At 31.7% G+C, this 15,007-nt stretch overlaps 2 protein-coding genes across 2 annotated transcripts; one reads left to right on the forward strand and one right to left on the reverse strand.

The window, feature by feature from the left end:
- Positions 1-172: 172 nt before the first annotated feature.
- Positions 173-5,106, reverse strand: LOC120624185 (bax inhibitor 1). Its single transcript, XM_039890558.1, has 5 exons — positions 4,969-5,106; positions 3,314-3,540; positions 2,110-2,336; positions 1,665-1,835; positions 173-1,551 (listed from the first exon to the last, which is right to left on the reverse strand). The coding sequence occupies exons 1-5, from the start codon at positions 5,013-5,015 to the stop codon at positions 1,519-1,521; spliced, it is 705 nt and encodes a 234-aa protein (XP_039746492.1). The 5' UTR covers positions 5,016-5,106; the 3' UTR covers positions 173-1,518.
- Positions 5,107-5,613: 507 nt separating this feature from the next.
- Positions 5,614-12,299, forward strand: LOC120624186 (pre-rRNA 2'-O-ribose RNA methyltransferase FTSJ3). The gene is made up of 10 exons (XM_039890559.1): positions 5,614-5,680; positions 5,772-6,529; positions 6,618-6,779; positions 7,046-7,138; positions 7,879-8,040; positions 8,289-8,496; positions 8,615-8,875; positions 9,051-9,257; positions 9,765-9,964; positions 11,800-12,299. Exons 1-10 carry the CDS (start codon positions 5,614-5,616, stop codon positions 12,229-12,231), a joined length of 2,550 nt encoding a protein of 849 aa, XP_039746493.1. The 3' UTR covers positions 12,232-12,299.
- Positions 12,300-15,007: the final 2,708 nt, after the last annotated feature.

Raw genomic sequence — 15,007 nt, forward strand, 5'->3', positions numbered from 1 at the left:
ATTTATCTTTTTACAAAAATCTTATATTTATCGTTCTTCCTTAGAAGACAAATTCAGATCAGGCACATGCTGACAAAAATACGGATACGGTTTGGGTAGACCTCAAATTCAACTATCAAAATATTATTTCTCTTACACATTAGAAAAGGTTTTGAAATGAAAATAGCAATCGCTGTCAATAATCCAATTTATTTAACAACAATGCATTAAAGGTACTTACTTAAATTTGAAATATATTATAATCACATCAATTAAATTCCAATTTTAGTTGTTTTAATAAAATATTGATAGTCAACATTTAATTGCTGTGTATCATTCATTAATTATTACTATTAATATTGACATTAACTTTGATTAATATTCTTTTATCTTTATAAACAATTCAAAGGAGCGTTCAACGTTTTCTATAACATTACTATTTTTAGTCAGAGATATATCATACGCCCGCATTAAAGTAAAGCTAGATTCTGTATAGCCAGAACCTAATAAAAAATATTGTATTTAGAAGGATTATCCGTTGGACAAATAGTAATATAATAATTTTCCCATTGTTTTATATTTTTCCATTAACCTGGTTTAAAAAAGAAATATAACTAAACTATTTTAAATATTTAAATAAAAGTTGAAATACTGTAAGCTGATTAAACATTTTTATAAAAGTAATTTACACTAACATGCATAGAGCACACAATATTGTTTTTTTTTTTTTCGATTTTATACGATATACTACTCTCTTTTTTATATTTATTTATATATATACGAACGTCGATAGAATGCTTCGGCTCAAAATGGTGAGAATGTTGCACGATTATTTTGAATTGAAGCTATCACAATCTGATATCCTGTATAAGTATAGTGACTTTATTCTGTCTTACAAAATCCGAGACCCGCCGCTCTTTAACGTGTACAGTACGTACTATTTGCTACTAAAGAAAATTTTAGAATGCAATAAAAAATTCATGATATAAGAAACATCCAATAGTGAGTGCGATAGATGCAGCAGCGCTATCACTGATCAACATTTATGTCAGGAAAACATATCTCAATAGGTACTTAATTCAACAGATATTTCGTATTTTTTATAAGTAGTTTAGTAAACTGAACATTTACAGTACTTCTACAGATCGAATAGAGAGGGGATACGGATATAAGCCAATAAAAGTCACAGTGTTCACATATTCAAATAATAATTTTCAGGTCTCAAATTTTTTCAGGCAAATATTATAATTTCTGCTCGCCCATTACAAATTAAAAGTTAAAATTAATAAGGTTTGATTTTATGGCTAACTCTGTGAACATTTTTTTACATACATTACCTGCAGTTATTGTTTTCAAGATTTGCACTTACATATATATTGTTTATATAAATACTTTTACACAAACAAACAATTTATCATTTTTAAAACAATCCAAATAATATTTATATTTTTGGTTTATTATTAATACCACACCACCTAATATAGTAATTTTCCTGGGTCTTTAATTTTGAATGGAGTAATATCAATTATTATGATGATTCTAATCACGTCTACGACGACGGTTGTTTTCCTCCTAGAAAAAAGAAATCACGTTATTATCGTGAATTTTTTTTAAAAATTATTGAATTCTCTAAAATTGAGATAGTTAAAATAAGATTGCTGAACTTAAAAATATATGCAACTTACTTTTTGTGTCAAGATAATAAGAAGTCTGCGGAACATTCCGATAAAGTCGATGAACAACTCCAGAGCATGTTGTACAAAGTCCTTGCTTCCCATCCTGCGCTTCTCAATAATAAGTTGTGTGTCAAACAATACAAAACCGCACATGGCCATCAAACCAATGTAAAGGTGAACCTGAAATAATATAATAATATTAAGCCTACTATATCGAGCCTACATACACTTTACTGTAATATGGTTATTATAAGTATTAATTTATGTTATTCATAAAAGTGTTCATCAGTTATCTTAGTACCCATAACACAAGCTATGCTTACTTTGGGGCTTTTATTATTTAATCGTAAACACATTTTTTTATATCTTAGTTTGTTCCTTATAAATTCAATTGTTATTTTATTTTAAATAAAAGCTAGTGATGTTAAAATTAGCATACCCTTAAGACACTCACCTGACTTAGAATAGAAGATTGCATGAAAAGGTTTACCAATGTCATAAGTGACATGGAAGTAATCAAAGTCATAAGAGGTCCACCAAGGAAGAGCCAGCTTCCTCGTTCACCCAACATGGCCGCAATGGAGAAACAAACAAATACCAAAGTGGTGCCTAACAGAGCCGTCACAATTATGGCTGGGTCAACAATGCTCACATATTCCAACAATGGCCCCATTCCCATACCTGAAAAATAAAGTTGATAAATAATAGATTTTGACCAGCACCATTGACAAAGATGTGATCTTGATATGCTTTAGAAAGGTTTTACTCCATGTAAAGAATGTCATGAATGGCCATTTGTTACATTAGTTATCATGAAACCAAATAATGAGGCTACCTTAACGAAAAAAGAAATACTAATACCTATTAGTTGTATCAAATACAAACATAAAATAATATATTATGTTTATTCTTTTTGGACACTTGTAACTTGAGTCTGTTGTTCATGAAAGTTATTATGTATTTATTCAAGGTTAAACACACACTAGGGTTAAAGAAGTTTTGGTTGTATGAGAATACTTATTTCCCAGATTTCAGTGTCTATTTGATTTGTATTAAAAATAATACATATTATAAATGCAGAAGAGTTTTTGTTGGTTTGTCCTTTCATCACATAGCAAACTAATAAGACTTAAAAATTTAAACAATTTTTTTACATGGTGATAAGTTAAGGACTAGAGAGGGGGACATCCCAGCAAAATGCGCAGTTTCTGTGGGATATATCTAAAGCTATAAAGTAATTAAAAACATACTTTAATAACATGTTCATACTAAACTGGCTAAGTGGATTTTAAAGAAGCTTTCTCAAGGATCTTGAATTCGTAAAACACTAAAGTTAATTTGTGAACATACATGGTCTCAAAAATTGGTCTTGACCCAAGAGCTGGCGCTTATTTAGACCAACGGCTAAGTCTAGCAATTCAAAGAGAAATAGCGCCAGCCTTCTGGGTACCATTATTATACGGTACAGTATTTTTTGTAAATATTAATGTTAGTTTGTAATTATTATTATGTGTTTTCTAATTGGAATTATATTTAGGCCTACTTGAAATAAATTACTCTATAATGAAAAAAATAAAATTGTTGATTTATTCTAAATGCAGCACAACTTAACTTGTAAAGTAGGGACACAATAGTAAAAATAAAATTAACTATTTTACCTGCAGTCAACCCAAATCCTAAAAGGTAGCCAAGTCGTAACTTTGTATTTTTGCCAGTGTCTGGTGTGGCAATCAGCATTAACATAAGAGCTGCACCAGCAATTGCTGATAGGATGCCAGCCTGGAATCTTGTGTACATGTCAATGTACACTCCAGCTGAGGCAGCTCCACATGTCATCATTAGAGTACCATATACATTTTTCAGATGCTGACGTACTGGAGGTTCCCTGAGAAGAAAATTTTTAGCTCTATTTAAAAGCACAGATCCATCATGCTGCTCCAACGGAAGTTGGTGGGCTCTGATGATACTGTAACATTCTTTAATGATGCAGTATCATGAAAGCCAACATCACATTAAGTCATATGTCCACTAGGACATATGACTTAATGTGATCACTGAGGCTTTGGATAGGCAATACCAATTTTCTAACTTATCAGCTACTACAGAATTTCATGACAAAATAATCCAACCTGAACAAATTCAATGAATTACTTGAAAAATATTTTATGACAACTAATATATACAGAATCATCTATACATATCACATACAAAATTAAAATTAAGTGGAATGGTACTTTGTTAGGTATGTGTTGCGTAGCGTAGGTACTATGCGCATTTCATTCTTTTATCTTCATTAGGTCATGTCATAATTAAACACTTAGAATGTTTTGAATTTGTTAGAATGGAAAAATAAATATGCTTCTTTTGATTCAATACTTTTAAAGGTTGATTCCTTATGAAATATATGTATGCATACTTCAATATTTAATCATTGTGCTGCTTTGGCTTTCTGAATAATTAAATTATTTTTAATAAATATGTAAAAAAAGCAGATACTAAGATAGATAGCTAAGCTAGATATCTACAATTAACTGCATAAAAGTGGAATTAATGCTAGATAAAGAAAAGCAAAGAATCGTATTTTAATAATATGGAGGAGGAGGCAAGCATGATTCAGCTGATATTGACAAAGTGTTGCATCATTCGGGTAAAACTTATAACTTAGGTATGTAGTGGGATTTAGAATTTTTAATAGTTGAACATTTTCTAGATCATTAGTATGCTATGTAACCAATTATTGTGTTTTGACCTTTAGACTCAGTGTAAACTGGAGTTACTTTTTATATAAGGTCTAAAATAGATCAATTAAAGGTCTTTGGGCTGGAAAAGTTCTGATTTCAACAAAGGTGTTTTGCTTTTTAGTATATACCAGAAATAAACATGCATAAAGTATCTATAAATTCTGACGTAAAGTGACGTCATATTTTGTTTATTACATTACAGAATTATTACTTGGTCTTTCAATAAATTGCGCTCAGCTCGTATTACCAAACTGATATCTATTGTAATAATTACAATCAGGCTGATAACGATCGAAATCCTTCGGTTTCTATTGGATATAAATCACGGGAGATGGCAATTCAACCAATTAATGTAATGGCGATCATCGCAATGCAATCCACAAGTTTCGTAATGTGACATGAGAATTATTTCTAGAATCTTGGAGAATTTTCACAAAAAAGGTCTCATGATGAGCGTTTTCTAAAATAGCTATTGTGAATACACTTTAATCGTGAGCTACTTTACTAAGAACGATCTCAAGAGGGGTAAGATATTTAGCAAATAAAAAAACCAAAATAGGGTAAGTACTTACAGTCGACTTTGGAAACTATTGACGAACGTTCGGATGTTTGGAGTCATGTTTAAAATTCTCAGATAACACTGATTAATTAAAAGTGTAGAAATCACCACTGAAAATGCTATCAAAATGCTATCGATAATATCCCTTTGATTTTATTTTGAACACGTCACTGTTCAGTATCCACCTAATAGTTACTATTCACAATCCAGAACAGAACACAGATTAAAAATACCGAAATCCAGACTATATTAATATTGCAAAAAACATTAATATCGATAACGTTATATCGAAAAATCGAAATATCTGGTTAAATGTTTTATGTTCCACTGGACTCTTATTTTCAGTAGTTATTGGAAATTTGGACATGTTTTCGATAAATATTCTTCAATTCGTTTTATTGATATCGAAATAAGTACCAAAACCCAAAAAATATCGATATTTCCTTAAAAAAATATCCTTATATCGATATTTCAACATTTTTCTTCAAGCCTACTCTGTAATTTGACTATGTGCTCAGAGTTGCTCAACCCTTTTTACAATTCCCGTCAAACGTCAAAGTAAAATAAATAAACGTGAAATCGAGAAGTTAACCTGTAAATGTAAAACTCACGTTTCGATGTCGTTGATTTCAATGCATTAGTGTTAAATAACTACAAAATGGGAAAGAAAACGAAAGTAGGGAAACAGCGAAAAGATAAATATTATCAACTTGCAAAGGAAACAGGTTAGTGAGGTCTATGAAAGTTTTGTAGAAACTATAATGATCTTTACTTTTCTTCAGTAACTAACAATTTAATTAAATACCTTTTTTTTAGGTTTTCGGTCTCGAGCTGCGTTTAAGCTTATTCAGTTAAATAGGAAATTTGGTTTTCTCCAAAAATCGCGAGTATGTATCGATTTATGTGCTGCCCCTGGTGGCTGGATGCAGGTGGCTCATCAAAACATGCCTCTGTCCAGTATAGTTATTGGTGTTGATTTGTTTCCCATAAAACAAGTCCCAGGCTGCATAAGTCTTACGGAAGATATAACAACAGAAAAATGTAAAGCTGCCATTAAGAAGGAAATAAAAACATGGAAAGCAGATGTTGTGCTCCACGATGGTGCACCAAATGTTGGTCTCAACTGGATTCATGATGCTTACCAACAGTCATGCCTTACTCTAAGTGCAATGAAGTTGGCATCAAATTTTTTAAGAGAAGGGGGATGGTTTGTTACTAAGGTATTCAGGTCTAAAGATTACCATGCATTATTGTGGATACTGAAACAATTTTTTAAAAAAGTGCATGCTACAAAGCCACAAGCTTCTCGTAATGAGTCTTCAGAAATTTTTGTTGTCTGTCAAGGATACATTGCCCCGGATAGCATTGATTCTAAGCTTTTGGATCCTAAACATGTATTTGAAGATTTGGAGATAGTAAAGAAACAACAAAATAGTATCTTGCATCCTGAGAAACAGAAGAAAGCCAAGGCAGAGGGGTATCAAGAGAATGATTACACAACTTATCACAGTATGTCAGTTACAGAAATCTTGGAAAAAGATGACCCAATTGACTCCTTGCAAGGGTGTTCTGAGGTAATGTTTACATCAAACCTTATATGTTTAGAAAGGTTGGTTTTTTTAATATTCATTTTCATCTTGTAATTTTATGTATAATTTACAGATATTAATAGATGACAAGGAAATTTTAAACCATCCTAGAACCACCACTGAAATAAAAGAGTGCTGCAAAGATATAAAAGTTCTTGGAAGGAAGGATGTAAAATCAATTTTAAGCTGGTTAAAGCATATTAAAGATTGGAAAGCTGCACAGACTCAAGCTGAGGTAAATAATTTATGTGATTTCCACTTATGGTTTCTTTGTTTATATTCAATAATAAGAGACATCTTAGGATTGTGTTTGCCTCCCATTATCTATATATATATATAAAAGAAAGTTGTGTTAGGTACACCATTTATAACTAAAGAATGGCTGTACCAATTTTTATGATATTAGATTTTTTTGGATTCCTCTGGAACTGGAATAGGATAATAAGTATTCAAATAAAAAATTATCAATGTATTGAATTATCTGCATATATATATTTTCAGGTAGCAATAGAGAAAAAAGAAACCACAAATGCAGATGAAGAAGGTTCAGGCGAAGAAAAGGACGAGGTTGAAGCTGAAATAGCAGAATTACAGGTAAAATATTAATAATATCAACCATTACTGGCCCACTACAGGGGCTGTATCTCTCAGAACAGGAAGAGTTTCAGCCATTATCCCCTACACTCGCCAAACATGGTTTGGTAGGCACACCACACCTTTTATTACATTTTACATAACTCTCAGGCGAACAGTTTTCCTCACTTTGTTTCCATGGTAAATAATTCATTTTAAATATTAGTGTAAATTTTAATAATTAGTGGAAGGAGTAACTATGCAGATCAACTATAGCCCATTTTTTGTGTTATCAATCTTAGAGTAAGGAATGTTACAAAAGAAATTATAAATGCAACTATTGGAATTACCACTACTTGAATTAACCCTGCAATACTCAGCATCTTTGTTAGGACATTTTTACTCCAGTATGACTAAATGCACTAAATAAGGAAATCTTTACATTAACTCTTAGTTTAAGTGTGTTAAAAATATAAAAGAATAATAAATATAAAAGAAGGTACAATAGTATCACTGTAAAACAATCTCTACCAGGCAATCTAGCGGAGGTGAGAGGACAAAATACTAGTATTCAATATACACAAAAAACAAGCTTGGTATGCAGACTACTAAGTGTTTGTAAGCTAAATGTTGAACAATTTATATATTCTGAGTTAACAGTTTGTCTCCTCACCTTTGTATGCCTTGGTGATTAAATTAGTGTATAATTTATTGTGATGATTCTATATGAAATTATAGACACTAATATTTTTATATATCAGGAAGAAGAAAGAAAGCAGTCTAAACGAAAGAGAAAACAGCTTAATAAACAAAGACAAAAATTAGCTGAGAAAATGAATCTTAAAATGGTGTTGAAAGGTGATGATGGTCCTATTATGGAAAGTCATGATATGTTCAAACTTGCTGATATTAAGAACAGTGAGGTAAGATGAAATAACAATAATATGTATGTAAGTGCATGTTAATATATCCCCAAAAGATATAAAATCGCCTTATTAAATTGTGCTGTTTAGGAATAAATATTTTGCTTCTATCAAACAGCAAATAAAATATTAGGGAAAGAATTTTAGTAATGTGTCATGTGTACAAACTTCCTTCTCCAATTTTACTCTTGTAAAAAAACATATCTTAAGAGAGACTTAACTAAATAAAGTTTGTTTGAATATTTTAGCAATTGAAAATGCTCATTGATCAACAACCTGACATAGTTGTGGATGGTAAAGAAGATTCTGATGATGAAATGAAAACAAAGGCCAAGTATGTCAAATATGATGTAGAAGCATCCAAGTTGGATTCTTCTGGTCTCTTCTATAAGGACTCAGATAGTGAATTAGAAATGGAATCAGATTCGGAAAGTGAAAATGAGAAAGATACTTTGGGTAATGTTGCTTCAAAATAGTCACTTTTCAATATACCTATAATAATTCATTACTATAATATATGTTAATTTTAACTCAATAGTAGCTATTCTTATTATTATAATTTCTTTTGTTATAGCCTTTTCAGATTCAGATAATGAAACAAAGAAAATTGACAAAATAACCAAGCTGAATACACTAAGAAATAGCAAGATTAAAAAAACTCAATCTATTCCCAAAAATAATCCTCTGCTGACTGACCTTGATAATACTGACCCAATTTCAAAACGGTCAATGAAAGCTGAGCTCTGGTTTCAAAAGGACAGCTTTAAAGACATTGATGAGGAAGATGATGAAGGTGTTGACTTGGACAAATTAGCTGAAACTTATAGAGAAAAAGGTGATAGTTATGAAAGTTATTTAGGAGATGGTTTTTATTACTTTTAAATTATTGTTTATTCACTTAAAAGAAGATAGCTTAAATTAAATAAAAATAATTTAAATTTTTCACTAGCCTTTCTAATGAAGATTTAAAATAATGAATCTGCTTAATTTTGATATCAAGTTCGTTTTAGGAAAGAAAGTGAAAGATCTGTCCTCTGAAGATTCTTTAGATGCAACTAAAACTGGTAAAAAGAGAAAGCATGATGACACAGAGAGTTCTGATGGTGATACAACCGACAGCGACTATGATGTTGAAGATAATGTTTCACCTGCTACAAACAAATCAGGAGCAAAGACTAGCAAGAAAGACGGTTTCGAAGTTGTTGCTCAAGATCCTGGTAAGGAATTATAATTTATAAAATTACATGTATGTAAATCTTTGGTCTTTTGTAATAAGTTTGTTTTAAATCATGATCTTGTTCATCGTCAACGCATAAAAGGGTGTAAGCAACATTTTAACGAAAACTGAAACTGCGACTCAATGTTTTTTGAGTTTTTCAACTTTGGAGTTTCTGGTCGATCTTTTCATGAATATCATGATAATTTCATCAGTTTTTTTTTAATTGCATTATCAAATTTAGTATATTTCAATTAAAAAATCACAGAAATGAAAAAAAATACGACAATTACAAAAATAAACCAAAACAAAAGTAAATTTTAAAAAATTATAAATTTAGATATATTTAATTGGTTTTCGCTGTTTGCTAATTTCATAAAGCTAAGTTCTTTGCACACTTTTAAAGATATTTGCTTAATTTTGTAAGACTACAAACATCTAAGAATCTGACTCTTGTAATTTTAAAATTCACTATTCAAGGATTCTAAAAAAAAATATTAAATTTTAGAATTGAAAAGATTGAAGAAGTCTATAAAGATGGACGCTGAAACGTTAGCCTTGGGTACAATGATAGCAACTTCGAAAAAGTTCAAGCGGGACTTAATTGACGATGGCTGGAATCGATATGCTTTTAATGATAAACATTTACCCGATTGGTTTGTTGAAGATGAAAAGAAACACATGAAGAAGGAAGTTATTGTTCCCGAGGTAAGTACCTACAATTTTTGTTTATATAATGTAGTGTTTAGAAACTTTATGTACTTGTAGATAGATTTACACACGGATTATTTATTTATATATCTTGTTAGTATGGCAGGGCCACTAACTAGACACAATCACAAATAAATCAATGACATGAAACATTATACAAGACATTGTGCCGTCCATGATCCATCCCACAGTTGTTACAGAAGGAAACGTATCCTTTCGTCGCAATTAATAATGAAATAAATACGAAATACAACGGAAAATACAAATAAATATATTTATTTTATATTTAATGATGAATTTCAGTTTTGATAAGTTTTAGATTATTATCAAAAATCTCATTTAATTTATCGTCATCATCATCAGGGGCCATCTTCAAATTGTAGTTCTAAGTTCAGCTGGGTAACAAAATTGTACGATGATGTAATATCTTCCTGATTACTTGATAGGTATGACCACTCTACTCTCGTATATTGTCGAACCGTTTCTTCCTCTGTTTCCCTGGTGGTCTTTTTCCGGTAATTTTGCCATTCATATTCAACCTCGGTACTTAGTATAGTGCCCTTCTCTGTAGGTTACCGAAAAACGCAACCTTCGCAAATCCGGTTATTACCGGAGAACACCAATAAAATGACATTTTCTAAAATTATTCCTAGCTAGATCAATTTATCGCCCCCAAAACCCCCTGTATACTTAATTTCATGAAAATCATTGGAGCCGAATCCGAGTTTCCAATTATATATATACAAGATTTGCTCGTTTAAAGATATAAGATTATGTATAAACATCAATATTACCCTTATTCAATTTAAACTATAACTGTCGTGAAGTAATAACAACGCCGGTCTAGGTCACAGGGGTGGATAGTGCAAAGAGGAAAATTAGCGTCGGAACTCGATTTGCCACCCCACCCTCTATCCACTTAAACGGGCGCGCTGTAGATGTATCCTACAGTTGTTTACAGTTTCCACCCACTCTAACACTTTGGATTATAACAAAATTAGATTAATTAGCATTTGGGCCGATCAAGATTAATTATAAATAATGTGCGCCCTGTGATTTTCGTGAGTTCTGCGAAAGATTGTTACGTGCAAGAAGAACAAACCAAAATACTTTTACATTTTATAATATAAGTAAGTTTTAAAAAGTAATAGTCTACGTAGGGTTTCCGTTCAACACCTTCATACAAAACTTAAAAATCTGTTCATCACCGTATATCTACTAATGTTAGGACAAATCTATTACGTACATATCGTCACTATCGTAGAAAAGTTGCAGATTTTAAGTGTAGTGGGTATTGTACCGATAGCATTAAGTTTTTATTTAATAATGCTAAATAAAAATTTTTTGGCCGTTTTTACTTAAAATTGAAAATAAATAAACATTGAAATCAGCCACAAGAACTATGAAAGTAAAATGCAATAGAAACGACATCATTATTAACTTTTTATATAAAATGTATGTTTCGATCGAAGGTGTAATTTTTCTTTCGGTTCGAAATTAGAAATTTCTGTTTTCTTGATCAGTAGCCTTAATGCAAGATTTGCTCGCTCACAATCAAGTATGGAAATACATGAACATTGGAGTAAAATGGGTCTTATCTGCATTGTATTAAAGCTCAAATTAGCCTAAAATTCTTCAGCTTTGGCTTTTGAAAGAAGGTTTGTAAAAACAGTCAAGTACATGATTTGCGTCACTAAAACGAGTGTCATTAGGATCATTTTACTTACACGATACATAGTTTGATACTCGAAAACGACCTCTCGATGGCGAGCGAGCAAATCTTGTACTAGCCTACAGTGCTTTGTTATATAACAGCTAATTTTTTTTTACAGAAATACACTGACGAATACAAGAATAGATTACAAGATATAAATGCAAGACCAATTAAAAAGGTTGTTGAAGCTAAGGCAAGGAAGAAGAAGCGTATGATCAAAAAGATGGAACGCGCCAAGAAGAAGGTCGAAGCGGTTATGGAAAACGCCGATATGTCTGAACGAGAGAAGGCGCAGCAGGTACGACACTTGTATAAGAAGGCACAAACTGACGGCAAAAAGAAGATTACTTATGTCGTCGCGAAAAAGCACACTACAGCGAAGCGCATGAAGCGACCAACGGGCGTCAAGGGGCAATATAAGGTTGTTGATCCTCGCATGAAGAAAGATTTACGCGCGCAAAAGGCGAAGGAAAAAACAAAAGGCCGCGGTAAGAAAGCCCATGGAAATAAAACGAAGCATGCCAAGAATAAAAGGGCTAAAGCTAAATAAACAATATTTTACTATGTTTAAGCTATAAATGTATGAATTTATTTCCATGTATCTAATAAAAAATTAACTGAATTCTAATTGTTTATCTTTGGTCTGAAATATATCTATATGTCTACAACGTGTCTACAACTAAGTGAAGTGCTGCTTCATCACGGATAGTAATTATTAAAGTTGCCTCATTCTTTATTACATTTTGAAACACACCAGATCAAGTACTGAAGTTTATCACGGAAAGACAAATATACTCTATTTAATACTATGGTTAAAAGCTAGCAATAATATAACCAACTAAAGAAAAGCGTGACGCGCGAGATGGTGTCCCACTCGCGCGAGCTGTAATCCACACACAATAAAAACAAATCGATAGGTTAATTTTAAATAAAGTTTTCAATGAGGTAATTTTGTTTTTAATGAAGGCTTGTTCGTGACTGTTGTTCTTACACGTAAATGTAAGATCAAACATTATTATGGTAAATTATAAAATACTAAAATTATATAAACATGGCAATACATAATTAGACTTGTTATCTTTAACCAATTTGTAATGAACTGGTGACATAAAATTTGTCAACCCTTGTATGACGTCACGTAATGAAATAGAGATATGTTACATTTGAAATGTAGTACCTAAAATGTAATGTGTGACCGGAACGGAGTTGGATATTTAATTAAAAACATCTTAGAAATAGCATTATGGTTCTGAGAGCATTTTTTGATAGAGTAGTCACCTTGGAAATAAAAGCCGAAGATGCATTATGGGCAATCATACTAGTGTATGCCCCTACCGAAATCCATAAAAATGAGGACATTGACTTCTTTTACCCAAAAATGGAGACGGATCTGGAATCAGCTTATAGCAAAAACGTCCTAATGAGCGATTTAGTGTGCAAATCGGTGAATCACAACAAGTAGAAGAGAGGATATTTTGAAATTTCTTGCATGTCAAAAGAAGTGATCATGGACAAAAACTTATAGAATTCACTTAAGAAAAGAATTTTAAAGAAAATCACAGAACAGTGGACCTGGCGCTCACTTGGTGGGCAAACCTTTAATGAGATATACTATATTATAACCAACCAACGCACATGCTTGGCTTTGACATTGTCAATAGCTTAAATTTCAACACTAACCATCGTACGATATTTTGTAGGTAAGACTTAAAAGTGCCGAAAAATAGATCCTTTGCAAAGAATACATCTCATAACATAACAAGAAATTTACCAATAATTAGCAAAAAAAGTGGAATAGATTAGAAAAAAAAAAACTTCGAAGTTCAGCTGATATCCACACACAGTAATTTTGAAAAGGAAATTACAGATTTGCTTCACAATTATTAAGGAATAAAACCAAAGAAAAAGGATTATTAATATTAGATACCCTAGAACTTTTAAAAGAAAGAATGTCTATACAAATAAGTAAATTACACTAAAGTAAAAATATGAAATATAACATTTATCAATCACTTGCACCCTATTCGCAAAGTACAACACTAAGAAGAGTACTACAAGAAACCGATATATCAACACCCATGCCAAGAATCCTGGTCAGTAATCGAACGGGCAATAAAATTACAAAGATACTCTTGGGCAGAATAATAAAGACTAGAGGAAAATCAACCAACTGAACAGCCAAGTTTCCGTAAAAAAATTTCAACCATTGATCATCTTCAAACGGTAACGCAAATTATAGAGAAAGTTGACGAATACGGAATAGCCCTTTACTTGTGTTTTATAGACTTCACAAAGGCCATAACGCACCCTATGTTTACATTATACACAACATATATTGTAAAGGAAGTGCAAAAATAAAACTAGAAAGGGAGAGCAAAGAATTTCCCATTCGAAAAGGCATCCGACAAGGCGATCCTTTATCACCGCTTCCGCGGTTGAATTAGTCTTTAGACAAATGGAATGGGTAGATTAAGGAGTGAGGATAGACGGAGACGGAGAAAACATTTTTGAATTTGAATTTGTAGTATATCTTAGTCACTTACGATTTGCAGATGAAAGAGTGAGCTGGTAGGAATGGTACGAGTGATAGTAAAAGCCAAGATAAAGTATAAGCCATCTTAAAAGGCGGAAAAGTTGTGTTTGTCAAAGAATATACGTATCTGGGCCAGTATCATTTGAAAATCAATCAGGAAAGGAAATAATACAAAGAAGGATGCAATAGCGTGGAATAAAATGCTGGAGTCTAAAGGAAATATTGAAGAACAGAAAAATCAGTATTAGCATAAAAAGAAAAGTATAAGGAAAAATTATCGTGCCTTCACTCACGTACGGCTGCCAAACCTGGTCAATTAGAAAGGATAGTGAGGCTAAAATAGAAATTTGCCAGAGAAAGACGGAAAGAAGTATCTAGTATACTTCTTAGATAAAGATAATTAGAACAAAGGATCGAGTGAGTACTAATAATATTAGAAAAAGGCCAAAAAAATATATTACATAATAAAAAGAGTTAGGCTACTAAAAGAGAAACGGGCTGGTCACGTTTGTAGAATAGATGATCAAGGTTGCCTAAACGACTAACAGAATTGATACCTAGAGACAAGAAAAGGAAGAAAGGTCGTCAAAAGAAAAGGCGGAGAGATATTCTAACACAGAAAATTGGCACAGATTGGATGACTAAGTGGGATCTTTGGAAAAACTTGGGGCCGCCCATGAAGCGATATTTAAGTTAAATAAGACCTAAGAATTAGACAGTAAAAGAAATCACAAAGTATAACTTTATATAATTTTGATTAAATAAATTCTAAATTAGTAATTGTGATTAATAA

Source organism: Pararge aegeria, chromosome 6 (assembly GCF_905163445.1).
Source record: "Pararge aegeria chromosome 6, ilParAegt1.1, whole genome shotgun sequence".
Lineage (NCBI taxonomy): Eukaryota > Metazoa > Arthropoda > Insecta > Lepidoptera > Nymphalidae > Pararge > Pararge aegeria.